The 19,286-nt window shown below is 37.5% G+C and overlaps 1 protein-coding gene across 8 annotated transcripts in view; it reads left to right on the top strand.

Annotated features, from left to right (window-relative positions):
* Positions 1-19,286, top strand: part of ROBO1 (roundabout guidance receptor 1) — a 682,144-nt gene that overhangs the window by 577,286 nt on the left and 85,572 nt on the right. For all 8 annotated transcript variants that reach the window (XM_064726906.1, XM_064726875.1, XM_064726883.1 and 5 more), the window contains one exon: positions 17,464-17,584. In XM_064726906.1, the coding sequence (XP_064582976.1) occupies positions 17,464-17,584 (121 nt within the window). The remainder of the gene's footprint in view (positions 1-17,463; positions 17,585-19,286) is intronic.

Below are 19,286 nucleotides of genomic sequence, written 5' to 3'. Positions count from 1 at the left end.
TGAAAAATTTTCTTTTGCATCAGTGATGTCCTTTACCCCAGCTGTTTTTGTCTTCTTAACACTTAAAAAGTTCAGCATTAGACATGCATAACTATGGTTTCTCAGTATTGTTTCACCCAGCAGTAGTGAGAAGTACTTCTTTAATGTGAAATAAGGGTGTATTTTTCTACGGTCAGCTTTATTTTAGACTGATTTCAGCTTTCCATTGTGAAAGTGAAGCAAAAAAGAATGGGGCTCTTTTGCAGATACTCTGTGGACTTAGAGGAATTTGAAAACTTCTCATTGAGTGAAAATTCTCTCCGGATTTCTTTTGTCCCTAGTCATGAACTGATGACCTAGATAGTAAAAGAAAATAAATGCCTGCAGCAAATAGAGTATGTGTTAGATCTTTGAGTTTTGGGACGTTTACAGGCCTCGATATTAGACTATCTGGATTTTCTTGTTAAAATGGCTTATTGAGAGTTTTGAACCTCTGGGACCATGTGAAATTATAGAAATGGTGTCTGGGAAGCTTCTCCCTAAAAAATAATAAAAAGCCAGGTGGTTGTTATCTCAGACTAGGTTACTTGAGCTATCCAGGGTGTGTAGGACTTTATGATTTGGATAGTTAGGAGCAAAGGTGATTTATTATGCTGAGAAAGTAAATTCTTTGTTTTGTTTGGCTGACAGTCTCGTTGTTGGGGTTTTTTTGGATGAATAAGAGAGATGAAAAAAGGATGTGGGAGGGAAATTATTTCTTCATTCATTTTATTCTGCTAATGAAAAAGAAACATTTTTGTTTGGTTAGTTTTTCTAAGCAGTCAGGAAAGGAGCCTTTGCTTATATTACAGACAATAAAGATGAAGACTGGGCTTAGAAAGCTAATTCTTCCCTTCCCCTCCCTCCATCAGCTGCAGGGAAGTCTTAAATGTAGAGTGTGGGCATCCTCCTCTAAATCAAACACCCATTTCTGGAAACGCTGTTTTCCCCAGCCCCTTTGTGAGTGCTGTGCCTTCCCTCATTCCTCCTCAGGAACAAAAACAATGGGTGGGAAAGTGATACTGAAATAATTAGGCTTTTATGAGTCTGACACACTGAACATTAGGACTCACAGTGGGAATTGGGCAACCTGTGTACAGGCAGAAAAAGTGTTCAGAGTAGATTCCATTGAACATGGGACTTAGGATGCCTACAGGTCTAATCTGCAAAACAAATTTTCTGCCTTCCAAGGTTCTTTCAGGCAGCCTCCTGGACCTGTCAGCCTTTTTTTTTTTTCTTTTTTTTACTATATTTATGTTTATTTTATTCTCTTATACAGGGATATTTCCATTTGTAAATCATGTTTTAATATACAGATACCCTGCAGAAATCAATGTATTATTTGTGGCCAATTTGTACAGTGAAGTGAAGGAACCCAGCTCCTCACTGTGTTTGCTCTTTTCCAAACACTGAAATCATCTCCGTTTTGGGGGATGGGAGAGACAAAAAAAAAAAAGGTGCATTTTTGTTCTTGAAAGTCTCCAGTGGACCTTATAAATTTGATTGTACTTGGCATTTTTGATATTCCTACTTGCTTGCACACCACAGCAGCCACATGTTGTCACTTAAAATCTAAATATCGGATAACTGCTAACTGAGACTTTATTGTGTATCATGCTTATTTTAGGAATTACTTCTGTAAAGTAAAAATGACACTAACTCTAAAAGCATGTGTAATAAAACCTCAACAATCTGTGTGCTGAGTTTGCACATATTATGTTCTCATAATCAAAAGAAAAATGTAGAATAAAAATAGTAGAGAAGAACAGTGCCCGTTTTTGGAGCCTTGAACAGCTGTAAGTGATTAGAGCTTCTTGTTTGGTTTGCTTTGATTTTTTGGTCTACTTTTTGAAAGTTCTGTCAACTTCACTTTTGCTTATTTCACTTTGTTTGGATAGTTTTGCCTTACTGAGTTTCCTGTGATGCTTCTGGTTATATGAAAAGTCTAGTCCAAATCACAGCACTTCAAAAATAATAATTTCTCAGTTCTTGGGTTTCCTCAACCCAACAGAGTACTTCTCTCTCTCCAGGTAATAATATACTCACAATTACTTACTGCCAAGTTCGGATATTCACCACGTGCAGGAGTGAGGGATTCACACACACATTGCAGGGTGTTATTCCAGACTCCTGTGTAGTATTATGCAGGGCCAAGTCTGCCTGCAAGAGGTTGTCCTCCTTAAAATGGAAAATAAAAAAAAACAAATTTGCTTTCTGTCTTAATCTAGCTGTAAGATAATTCTTGCTCAGACTCATGCTGCACTGAGCAATTAATTGATTTTATTTTTTCCTTCTTAACAGTCATTATCTAACAAGAATCTCTTTGGCACATGGTCACATGGAGATTGTTCCTTTGTTTAAAGTGTGGGTGGTTAGTTACACTTGGATCTATTTATACTCATCTTGTTTTTCCTCACTCAGCAGCTTTGCTCTTGCCTCTGTCTGCTGCTGTTGTCAGTTGTCTGCTTGCCTCTGCTTGGCCTCCTGGTTCTGGCTGCACAGGGGACAATAAATTACACTGAGAGAAGAGGGGTAAAAGTGAGTAAATTTGAGAGTAAATAAACCCCAAAAATTTGGCATGGAAAATAATGCTGTTAAAAAAAAGGCAAGAGAAAGTGAAAAAGCTTTCCTTGTTCTACTGCCACATGGAATATACTGAATTTTGAAACTAGCCATAGAGATATCTCTGCTTGAGTAATTTATCCTCCCTCATGAAATATGAAATATTTGGTTTCCTGAACAAAAGGATGATGAATCAAGATCTCTTAACTGTAAGTTTTGCATCATTGTATTGCAGAGTGTCTGTGCCATTCAGAATGTCAGGTTTTTGAAAGGGAAAGATGTTGGCATGTTGGCTCAGAGTAAACTCCAGCACACCTCACATTTCAAGCTCTGCACATCTTGCTCTCCCCATTCATTTTGAAATCATTTGTCTCTTAGGACTTCTTTGAGCAGTGGTGTTCAGTTTGAGCATTTCTCTTGGAGTAAGACCTAATGAAAATCAAGAAGGAAAAAAAAAATAAAATTGCTTATTCAGGGTAAAGTGTTACCACAGAAGCTGCAGGTGCCAGACTGAAGCAATTTCATGGTGCATTGCAGGTATTCCAGAAATGAGTGTTTGTGCTCTCTGGCAGACCTGCACACTGAATAGAATACAATCACAGAAGATCTGTTTTGCCATGAGACTGTACAGTCATTGCAATGTGATTTCTAGAACTGTGCTGCAAAACATTTTCCTACAGAGAAAATTACTGTGCAGTAAATGAAAGATGGCCTTGAGGAAGAGAGTCTGCCAGCTAAGCAGAGCAGATTGCTGCTGCAATCTTCCTGTGTGATTTTGGGCAAGCCTTGAAGTTGTTCAGTTTTTCTTATTCAGCATTTCATCAGTTGTGGACCTGAATTCATTCATACATGTAAAGCAGCCTGGCACTTGCAACAAAGCTGTGATGTGCCATTTTGCAAAGTGTGAAGTGTTATTGCATCCTAAATCATAAATAGGCTCTTATTTGTAGACAAAACAGTAGAATCATATTCTCACTTTCATATTCAGGCCATGCTCCACTCCAGGTGTTTGTGATTCTATAACACTTGCAGGATCTAGCCCAGGTACAATAACTTAGAGATTTTCTGTGATTATGAAGAAAGCATCTCTACCATTTAACTATATGCTGAAGCATTACAGTGGTTTTGAGATTATTGTCCCTTGTATTCAAGGATCTTGAGGGTTTGCAATAATTCAGAAATGTCTACAGAGCAGGTACTTTGCATGATTGTAACTCCTGGGAAATCTGCGTGGTTAGCATGTTTCACTAAAATAGGCTTTGCACGCATCCTGAACCGTCAGGGTGGAATTCTGGCATTACTGAAATCAGTGTGAGTTTTACCATTCTATTTCCTGAGACTAATACTTTCCAGGGAAGCATACAGTATCATTTATAGCAAGAGAAGAGGCCTCTTTTTGATGTGCTAAATGAGTTGACATTCTTAACTTTTTTGTTGCTAATGTTGTCACTTCGCTTCTTTTTATTGGCTTGTTTGTCATTAAGGTACTTAAAGTATTCCAGCTTTTTGGACATACTGCGTGTTGATTCTCAGTTTTTGTTCTAATGAGACTTTTTGCTAAGAAGATTCCCATGTTTTGCCAGTATCCTTTGCATTGTCATTTTTAAATATTAGAAATTGCATGACTGGTGGTGATAACTGTTTTTTTGATTTTGGTGTTGTAAAAGGTCATCTGTTCTATCTGTTACTCTTGAAGTTAATAAAGGTAGGTGGATGTAATGGGTTTTTCAGTGGGAGGAGAAACCTTAACTTTAGCAATGTGAACATTTTAAGTAGGACATGGGAAATAACTTCTAAAATACACAAAATTTATAGTAGCTGGAGCAAGCAGAATAAATTCAATTGCAAGCCTGTGTGGTAATTATTTCCAATTCAAAAAGAGATGTGATCTTTAACAATGTTATCTTTTACTGTCTCATGTGGTAGTGAACTCTGTTCTCCCTACTTTAACCATCTCAACAAAGACCATTTTTTCTACTGCTATGAATAGCAAGTTCAAGAAAAAGTCAGTTCTTCATCTTTGTAGCATGTCCATTTCTCAGAGTGCAGTGTCAGTTTTGCTGTGCTGCCCTGAAAATGAGTCTCAGATTCACCTTGAAGGATCCCCCCAGGGATGCCAGCTGAACCCTTGGCCCTTCTCTTCTGCCTGTCACCAAGGTTAACACATCATTACAGCTTCTGATGTTAGGGACACCTGGGCTTTTGGAGCCTTTATCAACCCACACTGTTGCACACAACTTAAAGTGAAGTCTCAGCTCCTCATTTCTTTTTCATAGGAATATGTCTGGTTGATTTTTGAGAGTGAATCGTGTTTCTTCCTAGTTTTGTGTTAAAATAGACATGAAATTTTAAGACTTCCAGCTTTATCTCTGCTTTTCTTCAATTATTAAAACAGCAACCATATGATTACAAGCAAAAATATGAAGAAGCATTTTCTATTTAAATTTGAAAATGGACACGTTCATACCTGCTGCACAGTGCAAATAAGCCTGTGGTGACAGGCAAAGTGTCAGCATTAAGTACTGGTTCTGTGGGATAAGTTCTACTTACTGACAGGTTAAGGACCCTTTATTTATTTGGAATTGTCTTAGCAAGGTATCATGTTGGATAATAAGCTGATTACAATTAGAATGGGATTTGTTTTGTTAATCCAGTAAATGGTATCTACAAATACTTGTCTGTGGCAGTGATAACCAGAGAACTCTTTTATAAGAGAAGAGAACTCTTTTATAAGAGTTCTTTTATAAGACAAGCCTGTTGACATAGATTAACCAAGTTGTATCACAATATTGTTTTAATATATTGTACATGAACAGTTGGACTCACTGATCTTGAAGATGTTTTCTGACTTTAACAATTCTGTGATTCTAAATGTGCTCTTAGCAGAGTTCATTTTTTTCCCCAAGATTGTCCTCTGATAAAACACATTTGATTGGCTACACCTACTTCTGGATGTGTTGATGGCCACCACTTTTGTGTTCATGAAATAATGAAACCAAGAGATGGCAAAATCGATTGATTCTCTCTGAACGTTTTTTCAAAGGACTTTTGCAAATTCTCATTGGAGAATTGATACTACCAGTGTTGACAAGTTTTATAAGGTAAAGATGATGTATTTATTCAGGTGCTGCGGAGAATGTGAAGGGATTTTTTTGTTTCTGCTTGTGGAGGAGATTACTTTTAACCCTGAGCAGCCCATAGTACACTAGTTTTTACCTTTGTATTCTTTGCTTCTTACCTGCTACAAAATGCAGTCCTTAAAATAAGTCTACAAACATTACACCTAGGTAGCAATTTGCAGCATTCAAATGATATACAAATATATATATATATATCTGTCTGTCCACTTTACATTCAGCTGAGAGAGTTGGGATGATACTGGGACAGGGCTGTGTCCTTTTTTGTGCTCTCCATTAATGCTTTGAACAGATTCTTTTAGGTAGCAAGCCTTAAATCACTCATTTCAGTTAGATGTATGTAATTTTCCTTCTCTTAGACTTGTCTGAAAACTTTTTATAGTTATAACAATTGTCCTAACTCCAGTTAGGTGTAACCCAATGTTTTTTCCCTTTGGGAGTGTTTGAAGTGGAGTTTCATGAGAGGGTTCTGAAAAGGCAAAGTATTGTTCATTTAACTACATGATTGTACAGAAAAAGAAACACTGGAAGCTACTCTGATATCTGTGTACCTACCTGACTAATTTGGCACAAAAAATTCCTTTCCAGTGGAATCCTTTATGTATACCTTCTTTCTTCCAAGCACACATTCAATGAACTTAGGTTCTTTTGCTTCTCACAGAAGTGTGCATCTCATTAAATCCCTCTTCCTGCTTTGGTTTTTGTCTCAGGGATAGAGTTGCTGGTTGGGCTACAAGTGTGTCAGGCCCAGTCCTCCGCCTCAAGGTGAATTTCTCCTAAGCGTTTGTTGAAAAGTTCATAAACTAATCATAAACTAAAGGATCATAAAGTAATACCTTTGTGGTAACTTTCCAGGCAGTCCTGCTATGAAATTACTTTGCAAGATGAGCCAAGATCCAAATCTAATGCATTATTAAAGGCAACTCTAAATACAGCAAATATTTTAATATTTTATTATTTTAATATTCCATGCATAGAATGGCCTGCATATCAGATTGTTCTTGGCATGTATGCTTGCAAGTGCCAGTAATAATATCTGTAATACAACATTTGTGCTTTAGGCCTGCCAGATCTTGAACAAAATTTTGAATCTAGTAGGCTTGTCCAGAATTCCTGTTTTCAGAAACTTAAGAATATTTAAGCATTCTTCTGATATATAGTAAAACTATTCATGTTATATTTTACCAAACATTTCTTGTCAAACTTTAGGTCTGGAAAAATGTGCAATATTTAATTGCAATCACTGAAAGTGAATCTCATCAAATGACAAAACTGTTTATGATTTTATGGCACTTTGGTCAAACGTGCAATAACAGATGGAACTGTTGGGAAGGAGAAGACAGTTATCACAACATGTTTTTTCACTCTTTATCAAACATTCTCTGGAATGATTGCTTCTCTGGCCATGCTTGACTTCCACTTTCAGAAGAAATTTGCTTTCTTTTGTCTTCCAAAGTCAATAATATGGCTGTCTAAGAAAAAGTCTGGTTCAAACACATGAAGGATAGTCACTAATAGTACAATGCAAAATACAAAGCACATTTGATGATTTCTTAGATTCACTGAATGTTTCTTTGTATATTTATCATACTTGAGAATTCTTAGATTCTTCCTCCTTAATTCTGAATGCTTATTAAGTGTTTGAAAACCATAATGCGAGACTTCCATAAAGAATCATTTTGCAAGAGTGGCAAATATCAATTATTTAGCTTTTCTGGGTATAAATAAGTGCAAATAGTGGATCTGTGTCTCCTGAGATAAACAGGGATGATTTTTATTGTCCACAAACTCTTCTGTAAGCTTATACCTTGGTGCAGACATCAGGGTACTCATGTGACGTACTGTAATTTGTTTATGTATCCTGTTAATGTTTGTGTTAGAAAAGCAGACAAGAAGCCTAGGGAAGCTTATTGATAAGGTCTCTTGTTTGCATGGATGTTATCAAGACAATTAAATATTGTCTTCCTTGGCTGTTCGCATGGGTCAACTTTCCCTGGCACTCTTTAGTGTGTGTTTTTGCATTGTCTTCACAACACAAAAAAGCGCCACTCTAAAATATTTTCCCTCTAAATATTTTTTGCATTTTTGGGGCACTGATTGCAGTCAGAGAGTGCCTCAGGAGTGGTGAGTTCAGACCTTCTGTGGAGGGCAGCTCCCATTTTTAAATTGTCCCCGTGGGCCATGGTGGCCCTGGTGCATTGCATGCCGGGGGCCACAGTCAGCTCCTTTTGGTGGTCAGCACTCAGGATGAGGTCTGGAAAGTGGAATTGCAAGTTCAACTACCTGGACATGTCTGTATGTCCATCTGACAGGCAGAAATGCTGAGTACCACACACCTTCTCCAGCAGCCATGGACTCCTAAATTTTGCCATCTACATTTGAAAAATTCAGCCAGAACGTGAGATAGATGTGTGTTAAATGCAAAATTATAACTGTCTGTTTGTTTGTTTTTCATGCTAAGTAGCTGGTAAAGAAGCAGTAATGCCTTTAAAAGTGAAGGGTTTACTTCAGACTCAGTATTTGTATTTGTATGTATTGGAAACACAGTGTGGGCTTTTTCTGTGGTTTTGGGGAAGAGTATGCTGTGGAAGGGCATATCCAGTTTTTAACTTCTTGTCACTGTCATAAAAAGGTACTTTGTACCAAGTGAACTGAAATCTGATCAAGTAACACTTCTAGTTTTATGTAAAGATTACTTTTTTATTCATTATGTTCTTTTTACACTGCTCATTCTCATTTATGACAGGAGAGTACTAATTCTAAAGGAGACGTGCACACAGACACAAGATTAACCAGGAAAATAAAGTGCAGAGTAATTTCAATTTCTCTGCCGTTTTTACAAGCCTGTTCCATTAACAGCAAACATCAGCAAACAGGAGACTGATTTCCATACTGAACCTGGCCAGCTAGTTTGCTTTGTACATACAAATGTGAAAAGCTGAGCAGCCAGTATTTTCAGTGTCCAGAACAGTTTCTCCCTCCCTTGCAGCCACATTTCCCTCTCAGCCTTTTCCATTGGTGCAGTTTACAATAACCTTTTAACTCCATCAAGAATTGTGCCAGAAGTTTAAACCCACTGTGGCATCTGGGAAGAATAGCAAGGAGCTGCTGTGCAGGAAGCAATTATCCCAGCAGGGCTCCAGAGCCCGCCTGAATAGCTGGGGCAGCCCCAGCACCGCTTTTTGGGCTTCACTCTCTTCCTTCTCTCTGGCTTTTCACTTCCATTTATGCCCTGGGCAATAAGGATTTGCTGCTCCAGAGGCACAGGGCTGGGTGGGAAGAGCCCAAGCAGAGGGCAGAGTGTTCTCAGTGTGCAGGAACAGCAGGGGTATCACAGCTAAAGGATGGATATGTGAGCACGGGAGCCGTGTATGCTTTGTTCTGCTTGGTTGCAACCTGGGCTGGCTTATTTCACGAGTAAAAGAAGCTCCAAGTAGCTCCTGGCTCACTGTGTGTTGCTCAAGATCAGCCTTGTGTTGTTAAGTCTGTGGCAACAAAGAACGTTTGTGGATGGACCAAGATGCGCAGGGCATTCCCTGCCTGTGGAGTTTCTCTGGAAGATCTAAAGTTGAGCACAAAAATGATGATTCTGGGCTGCTCTGTGAGCTGGGGAAATTGGGGGATTTGCTCTTTGCCTCTCTGTGCATACATTCTGCTCCTTGTTCTTTGTGAGTTTAATTTTAGCATCTTCCAAGCAAAGGGATTTCTGTAGCTCTAAAGTCTAGCCCAGTGGTTTTTCAGCAGTCCTTCAGAAATAATGAAAGTTGCACTCAAGATTTGCTTGTGGTTGCCTATGACTGCAGGTTTTTGCCTCATTCCTGTAACACAAGGCTTGTGTGCAAACCACAAAAAACACAAGGAAATCTGTGATTTATGATTTGCATGTGCTGCAGTCACGAGAGCTGTAGTGAACAGTGATGGAAGAGTGAAATGTGGCAGAATAATGTATGACTTTTGTGTTTAACTGTTCATGGAAAATCAGCATTGCAGTGCATGTGCTCCTCTTTTTGACAAATGATGGGAAAGTTTAATGTTTTCACAACTTTTTTGTGTCCAGCATTTACTATAAAAGAGTTCTACTGAACTTAGGCTCACTCAGAGATAAATGCAATAGAAATTTAACATGGGTTTATATTCGTCTTTTGAAGTGTGGTCTCATTTCCATTGCAAAAGACAGAAAATCAGTAGGATTTTAGGTACGTTAGAAAACATTTTATATTTTTTTAAGGCTACTTTTGCAAAATACTTGTTTATTTGTAGTGTTTAGTTGGCAGGGCCAAAACCTCTTTGGGAGTTAACTTGATTATAAAGTTTTTACAGAAAATGTTTTGAATGAGAAGTCCAACCCATCTCAAAAGTTAAAACTGTCAAAATACAAATTTGGAAATGTACGAAAGAATCCGCTGCACTTTAGTCACCTGTGACTAATTTTATTTGCTTAGTTTGGTTCTCAGTGCGTGTTCTGTGCCATAAAGAGCTCAGGTTTAGCCCCAGAGGAGCTGAGCAAATCCCTGTTCCCCTGGGAAGCGGCTGTGCCAGCTCCAGGGAGGAAAGCTTTCACAGGCAATTTAGTGCAGGAAGTGCAGCGGTCACGGGAAGGATCCGGGAGCTGGGATTTGCATCCCTGGAGTGAAGAGCCAGCAGTGGGCAGCCAGGCTCACAGGGGATGTGCCTGCTCTTCCAGACAAGTGGGAGTCTCAGCCAAAACTGCTGCATCTCACAAGGTCACGGAGTGACTGAGGCCACGGCTGAAAATAATGACCTGCTGCACAGACCAGCCAGGAGAAAAATGTGAATAATTTATTTCTATTCCCTCCTCTCAGACCGTGAGGATTTTGTTGCTGCTTCACAATTGGACTTATAAGTCTAGGAGATCCTTGGTTTTGCATGTTGAAGGCCTTTCATTTTCTTGCTCATGGTAGAAGACCTACAAACTTCCACTTCAAATATCTTGATAACTTGAGTCCTGTCAGAACAGTTCCCTTTAGAAGACCCTCCATAAGAACCTTGAAAAACCCTCTCTTTTAGCACAATGGCTGTGAGAAATCTGCACTCTGAGAAATGTCTTTCATCAGATTACAAGTCTTGGTGAAATTTTACCTACCCATCCTTCTAAGTTTGAAATTGAACGTTAGGACTCTGCTATTGAAAACTTGTGCTCTGCACAGCTGCTCTTTTCTTAGGGGAAAGCAGGAAATTTTCTATTGATGAAATACACCCCACAATATACAGTTGTCTTAAATCCATGTTGTTATCCTGCCAACATTAGCTCTAGACTTAGAAAAGCATGACAAAATTGTCAATACCTGCAAGGACAGTTAGAACTGAAATTCCCTTGGAATCAGCAGCAGAGTCTGGGCCCCTTTGGAAATTCCTGGTTGCACTCTCCTCCCTCCACCCCTGGTGCTGTGTGCAGGGTGCAGGTGGGATCTGCCACATGCAGTCAGGTCTGGGGGTGTAGGTTGGCCTTGTCTTCATCCTTGGTGACTCTAAGACCCCCTTAGAGTGACCTTGGTTTTTCTTTTACAGTGAGAAACAGGCTGCTAAATTCCTCTGCAGATTTGGGTTATGTAGTTTCTTTTATGGTTGCCAGGTAGGATTTTTTATATGTTTTAAAATTTGTGGTTTGTTAGTATTATTTTTCTTTATTACATTTGTGATTCTTTAGGTAAGGTAATTAAAAACTGAGAGATTTTGTGTAGAAAATTAACCATGACTGGTCTGAGATTTTATCCTTGGAGGTGTGTAAATAACACAGTAGTGGTGATGCTTAAAAGAAAATTCATGTGTAACTGATACTTCAAATCCTCTGGCTTGCTTAAGGGAAGACAAATGAAGACATACCAGACATTGAGTTCAGTTCAAGTTCACTTTTACTTCTGATTTCAATCACTGATTGTAGTGAAAGCTATATGTGCACCAGTGCATCCAGGGGAGATTTATGCATGGGGTTAAATCTACAGTTTTACAGAAATTTCACAGTTGTCATTGTAAACTCATCATTCCCATGCAGGGCCTTCTTTGGATAGTGCAGAAAGATTCATAGTTCTAGATATAATTTTAGTGACCCATAAAATGTGCCTAAGTGTTGTCCATTAGTTGAATTTAGTGTGTTTTCTGTACTTAATAAGTAACAATATGAAAAACAGTTTATGAAGTATTTGCTTCTTCTTTTTTATTTTTTTTGTGATCTTTGTAGAACAGATTTAAGACCATGAAGATGGTAGCAACATGCTTTTGTTGTAAGATTTTAATCTTGGTTTAGAATAAGAAAGGAAGAAAATTGCATAGAAAATGTTTTATACTGTAGCTGTGAAAGCATTTCAGAGAAGTATTTCACTGGTTCAAATATTGCAATATAAACATAGCTGTCTGCTCAGAATTTAGTTCTTACTAATGGGAGCCAATACGGATTATTGTGAAGTAAATCTTCCTCTGAATTAAATCTTCCTTTGTCATTAACAAAAGCCAAATGTTTATAGAAAGTTAATTTGGACTTGTTGCAGTTTCAAACTTCTGAAAATCACATATGCTGAGACATGGATTTTTCTTTTCTGATCTTGATTTATGGAATTCTGTGTCTATCTTGGCTGTTTCTACAGTCTCATTGGGTAAAGCATCAAATACATGAAGTAATTCTGATATTTGGTGTCTTGTGATAATGCCAATGGCTGAATAACTGTCAGCTGCCTCTGAATTCACCAAGCAATGCAGGACACAGATAACCCTTAAGCCTTTGTAGATATCCACCTTCTTGTAGTTACAGCCATTAATAATGAGGCCAGAAATGTGGGAAAAGGAATCTTATCAACGGACTTGAATCTGATTCTGCCTCTGATGTATGGGATTGGCAGGGGTGCCAGAAGCAGCAGCTTGAATCTATTGTCATTTTACCTACCTTAAATACCTTCTTTTTACATAAAGCCATCTTCCTATGCATTTTGCACCTTCCTTTAGGCTGCCTGTCTGTATTGCAAAGCTGTTTTGTTGGTCTGCAGGGTAGCGGGGAACAATTGACTTGCACTTTGTCATGACAGATTTACAGCACAGGAAGACCACTTGAAAGAATGTTTCAGACTACTTTCAAATAGAATTTTTAGTGTGTTTGATCTGGAGGAGGCAGCATGTACCTTCCTGGGGTCCCAGAGAATGGAACGGAAAGCAGGACAGACTCGTCTGTCTGAACTTTGAAGTTAAACAAGAACAAACTTTTGTCATTGTTGAAGACCTGCTCCAAACACATTTTGATGTCTCGTGTCTGATACTTAAACATGCTATAATAGGTAGGGAAGAATATATAGGATTCACAAGGCTTGGAACAAGATACAAATTTTTAAATAAAAATTAAGATAGATAGTCATTTGTACTCCTTTTTGTTCAACTTTGTTCAAACTGCAAAGCCGCCTTCTACTGCTGACATTCCATGTCTGACAGCCTCTCCTGCAGTGGGGAGTTGTGATATGGATATTTTGGGATGCTAGACCAGACAGAGGGAAATGAACAAACTCTGTGTTTCTTAACTAAGAAATAAAAGCTCCGTTTCACTTGGATATACCATTGGTGGCACTGTTAATTACAGTTGCCTGGACTCACCTTGTACTTTGACTGTTGTACTGTTATTCATAATTAGATGGGGCACTTTTAAAGCAAAGGCAGTGTCTGGCAGATTAATATTACATGCCCACCACTTTCAATTTAGAAAATGAAAGAAAATGGGTTGTTGTGTACACTGTAATGTAGAAGACTAAAATCTATGAAATTTGTGATATCACATATGCAGAAACCCTGGCTATACAAAAAGAAGTCAGTATTTCACTCTGCAGTCTAAATTTGCTTTTCCTATTAATTTGTTTGCTTTCAAATTATTTTGCAACAGAGCATATTTCATTTATTAAATAGAAATAAACTAGAAACTGAAAGAAAGTTAAAAGAAAATGTCACTCACATTTATATTTGGACTCCCCAAGCATTTCTCTTATGGCTTCATTCTGTCTCATATTTCATACCACATTTCTGTGAAAAGTAAATGAATCACCCACATATATAAAAATATTTCATAACACAGACAGATGGGTATGGATTTATACATGCAGAAATTTACACACATATACACAACACACATAGGTATATAAAATATGGTCTCAGAATAAGAATATATGTGTGTACAGCTATACTGAATTCTTGGTGGTATGTTGTAGAACCCCTGGGTAAGTTTTTATGGATTTGATTTATTGGCTGACTGAGTTGATTCATTATTTGTATATGATTTTTTGCTGCTGGGTGGTCATAATTTACAATTCTGGACCTAGTTAACTCTGTGGGTGCCTAGAGTTTTCTGTATGAACCTCTCCAACTATTGTTTAAAGAAATAAATGAAGTGGACTTGCTTGAATGAGCAATTTACTGATGAGGAGCAAAATACGGTCAGGCAGGCAGGTCATAGAAAATAGCTTTCAAAAAGTCTTTGTAACTCACTATACCATCATATATTTTCTTAGTATATATACAATAATTCATACATCTTACAGACAGCTGAAGATCATCTGTGAAATGCTGATCACAATCTTTTTCTTTTATTAGAATTCAGTGCTATTCTTTTATTATCCTACTTGTAAATCTCTGGTAGATTTGCTGGTAGGCACAGAACAAGATACTGAAGAAGCATGAAAAATCAAAAAGTACCTTGGCTTCATTTTGGTATAAATGAAACATGACACTTACTTCCAGAATCAGACTTTTAGCTTTGGCAGTTAGCAGAGCTGTTCTTTTCCCATGACACAACCATGTCTACTAGAGCAGTGGAATACAACTGTTTTCTATATTTGTTTACTAGGAAAAAGGGACTTCTCTTGGTGTCAGCATGGTCACAACTCTTCAGGCAGTTTGGGATGTAATGGTACACTCACTGCCTGTCACTTTTGCAAATTATATCATTTGCTGCTGTAAAGTCCAGCTGGTGTACTTTGGGACAAGGGCAAAAATATGAGAAGAGCCAGAGCACTCAAATTACAATGCCTTCATTAGCTTTTAAGTATATACAGATTAAGAATAGTTGTAATTTGCAAGATTTCATGTACTGTCTCCAAAGGTGATTTGACTGTTTACAGCTCTAAATACTGGATATGAACTTAGTAAGACAAATTCAGTAGTGATTCTTTATGTGTTCCTACCAAATTTCACATGCATGTCTTCCATTGTGTACTTTTTTACTTAAAGCCATTGGTCTGTGGTCCGTAGGTATTTCTGGGATTGCCTGTTGAGAAGAAATACTGCACACTGCCAACATAAATTGTTCATAGCTGGAGTTTTCATTTGCAATGTCATATTAAAATGAAGGGATTGTCCAGTCTTGTTGAGATGGTGGGTACCTAATTTTTTAAAATGCAATGAAGAATTTTGGTAGTTGCCCACAAGGGGAAGTTCACTTCCTTCCAGCCATCTGTGACTGCTCCAGTTACAGACACGTGCAATTCCACATTCAGTGGTGGGACATTTTATTGTGGCTGTGTAATTTATCACAATTCCATGTGGAATAACCGTCATTGTAGCTAAAGTTCTAAACCCTTCTCATGTTTTAAGGAAATCAACCAACCTAACAAAAGAAACCCCTTTGCACATGAATTCAGAATTCAATGTTGTGAGCGCAGCCTCCTTCAGCATGCCTGTCACATCTTAGGAAGTCTGCCTCAACATCTATGAGGGAATGTTTCCTCTGTGTCTCCTTTATCTAAATCTCAAATAACTTGCAAAAAAAGCAGCTTTCAATGACTTTTTAGTTTTTCATATGTTTCTGCTTTAATGCTTCTCTTCTTCTATACTTTGAAGAGAGTCTCATAGCGAATCCTACAAGAAATTCCTAGGATTGTTCTTGTTTAAGGTTACAATTTGTGCAAGATATGAAGTTGTGTCATATTGTGGTGGATTTGAATGGGATTTTCTTAAGTGATAAAATAACAGAGGAGCACAAATGCTACTGAATGTCACCAGGATTTAGACTTTGAAGACATACACAAAAATCACTGATTTCAGTTTACATGGGTTTGAAATCATCAGATGAGTTGACAAATTCTTGTGATGTATAAATACATTTCTTTGTTCTATCCAGTGTGGTCAGTATTTCTATACATAAAAGGTGTATATTTCTGCATATGTATCTGGATATACAAATACCCCAAAATGCAAGTGAAAGTAATTAAAATAATGGGTTTTTTTTTTTTTAGTCCTTTGCATACACGATTTGGAAAATCATTGCTTTCTGTGATTTAGGGACATGTAAAACAGAAATAAATACAGACAGACTATAACTATGTTATAGTTTACATCTTCTTCCCCTGCTCACCAGTTCAGGCAGTCAGCAATCTGAAACTGCTTATCGATTCTTGAAAAATGTGTGTTTGCAAGTTACCTTTATTTTTCCATTCCTCATGCCTCACATCTCCACTGAAATTTCAGCATTACCAGCTTTCTGAATTATAAAGGACATTTCTCTTGTGCTCTCAAGCAATGAGTGCCAAAGGCAACAGAATGAAATTTGTATGCAACACTGTCTACGCTCCACGTGCGTGTCCATTTATCTCAATAACTGACTGTCATCTTTGTGCCTGTACATCCTACAGTGACAATCAGAGCCCAACACCGCTCGAGATGTCAAATTTCCAGGGATAGATTTCTAGCTGCAGGCAACTGGAGCTAAATACCTCATATTGAGAACACTCTCCTCCTTGTCACTGACCACATTAGAGCCTTTCATGTAGCTTCATATGTGGCTTTTATTTATTGTCTGCTTCCACCCATGGCTTGAACTGCAGTGGTGTTCCCAAGTGATAGGGCTTGTAAGCATATGTGCACTTCAGAATGAATTTTCTGTAATTAAGGAACTTTCATTGCATATCAAAGCAAGCATGGTGCATGTGCAGCTGCCTACACAAATTTTGCTGCATTTTGGTGAACTTTGCAACCTGTTCAACCATTTGGTCAATACAATGGGGGAATAAATCCTTTAAAAAAATCAGTTATTTTCATATGCATTTAATGTATATTTTTATATAATATAATAAGATTTGGAATCACAAAGGTAAGTGTGTTTTCTGATTTTGAGGGTTATTGGAATTCTGTTATCTCCCAAAAGCTGAATTCAAAGAATATAATTGCTTCCGCTCATCTGCTTATCAGCGTTCAAACTTACTTCATTTAAGGTGAAGAACTAAAGAATAAAGAATTTCCTTCACTTCCTTAAGAAATGAAAACCAAAATAACACAAAATTCATGAATAATAATGAGCACAACCAGCAGCAGGATAGTGTGCACATATTTCTTGTCAAGAAAAAGTAATTGCAGCACTTGATGTGAAAATGAGATTTATGTCTTGTGCTAATTTTTACTCTCCACCTGATTGTATCAGTACATGGGAAGGAATTGTAGTCCTTCTGGCTAACAAGCATTAAACAGGCTGGTGAGCAGCCAGCAATACATTACACAGAATGAAGAAAAAAACTAACAAGTCTCCAAATCTCAGAGATTTTAAAATACTGATATAAAACTAAAACACAAGCTTTTTGCATAAGAGAAGGAAATTAGACTAATGGTAATTTTTTCCACTGTTTTTGTGAAATGGAAAACAAGATGAGAATGAAAAACAAGCCAGAGATGGCTTGTTGTATTATCTGTAACAAAATGTTTTCTAAGCTATTATTATTAAATCGATAATTCATATTTAAGTATTTCTGTTATCCTTGATTTGTCCTAGATCAGAGGAGGAAAGCTCATGATCACATACACAAGAAAGAACGACGCTGGCAAATACGTTTGTGTTGGAACAAATATGGTTGGAGAACGTGAAAGTGAAGTTGCAGAGCTCACTGTTTTAGGTAAGAATTCCTTTTAGGCTCTACTGATGAAAATGTCCATCTTTTGTTTTTCCTGGTAAGCCTTTTTCTAAACATTATTCTGATCCATTTCCCTTTCAGTGCTGAAATTGTTTTTCTCACGGTTGTGGTCTAGTAAATAGAAGGAAGGCAATGGCTCTGCAGCCCACCTGGGACAATTTTTTCTTATTATAAGATGCTTTTGTATTTAATTCTCAAACTGAAAATAATTCCAGTGTCCATGACTGGATCAGTATTGTGAAATAAGAGCAAACCAAAAATTACCAAGTTTAAGAAGCAGAGGCTTAATTTTTCCTTCTTACTGGAGAGAATCAGAATTACTCTGAATTTGTATTTGGAATAATTATCCATTTATAGGAACATGTGCTGAGTGTTGTAAAACTACAACAGATCTGCTTGTTCAAGTGATCCTATTGATCAAAAAAATATGTTTTCATTTAAGATAGCTGAGCTTAGTTGAAAATTGCATGTTTTGTTGCAACATCAGAAGGGAAGCTTGAAGTCCACCTGCAGTCTCAATATTCCTTTAGCATAGGAGAATTTAGGTGCTTTTTCTTCAAAATATGTCCCATTTTACTTTAAATTAGAGGAGGCTTGAGATAGCTTGATTGTTTCTGGAAAAAATAAAAAAGCTGTTGCATTTTGGAAATGGATGAGACCATCCAAGCTCCAGTTCACAGCACACTGGTTTCCATCACTATGCTGCTGCAATACTAGTAGTTTGTTAGTGGTTTTATTTTTGTTAAAATCATGTTTAAGAGCTGTCTTGTCTGTCTTGGGCACTTTTACCTGTCTTCCCTACATTGTTGAGCTAGGACTTAGGCAAGAAGACCTGTTCAGAGTTTAGGTGTTTCCTAAATAAAACAAGGTTTTATGCCATCTTAAAATTGTTCAAACTGAATATCCAGGAAGAAAGTGGTGTGTAACCCTTTAGAAGCTGAGGAACTCGTACTAGTTTATTTTGGTTTTGTATAAACACTTTTGAAGCACTAGGGGAGGAAGTTTATTGTCAAACAGACTTTCAGAACTTTCAAGCAAAACCTAAACTTGAAAGTAAATTGTAATAACATGAGTAAAGTCCTGGCACCAGGTTCCTATTTAACTGTACCATGTAATAGCTCATCACTAGTCTGCTGCCAACCAGGGAGTCATGGGCTGGGCTGTTTGATAACTTAGGCTGAAAAATTACTTCTCTTGCTAAAAACCTGAGAGAGAGGTGCATTGCAGGCAGAGCTCTGTCTGGCTTTTTCTTCATCTCTTGTTCCTTTCAGACATATTTCAGATTTTCAGCCTGGGGAAACTAGCAAGGTTTTGTTTTCAAATGAGTCAGTAAAGGTTTGAATTTCTTACCAGCCCGTGTCTAGAAATCTTTAAAACACCCTATTCTTTCAACTCAGACTTGGGTATGCGTGAAAAAGCACAAGTAATATGCTGACTTCATATATTAAATTTTTCTACATTAATCTTCTATTTATGAGGTTTGGTTATTTAGAAGTTGAACTTTTGCTTCTAGGTCTCTGCTTTAGATCAGAGGGAGGATTGCATGCCAGAAACTGTAATATTAGAAATTTTCAAAGTGATCCTTGCTAAGCTTTCCTTGTATGTACCAAATAATCACGTGACAAAGACAGATTCTTAAATCAGTGTTGATTTTCCTTATCCGTTTCTGCATTTCAGTAAGAGT

Source organism: Zonotrichia leucophrys, chromosome 1 (genome assembly GCF_028769735.1).
Source record: "Zonotrichia leucophrys gambelii isolate GWCS_2022_RI chromosome 1, RI_Zleu_2.0, whole genome shotgun sequence".
Classification (NCBI taxonomy): Eukaryota; Metazoa; Chordata; class Aves; order Passeriformes; family Passerellidae; genus Zonotrichia; species Zonotrichia leucophrys.
Note: the sequence above shows the minus strand (reverse complement) of the source record. Positions and strands in the feature narration are given on the sequence as shown.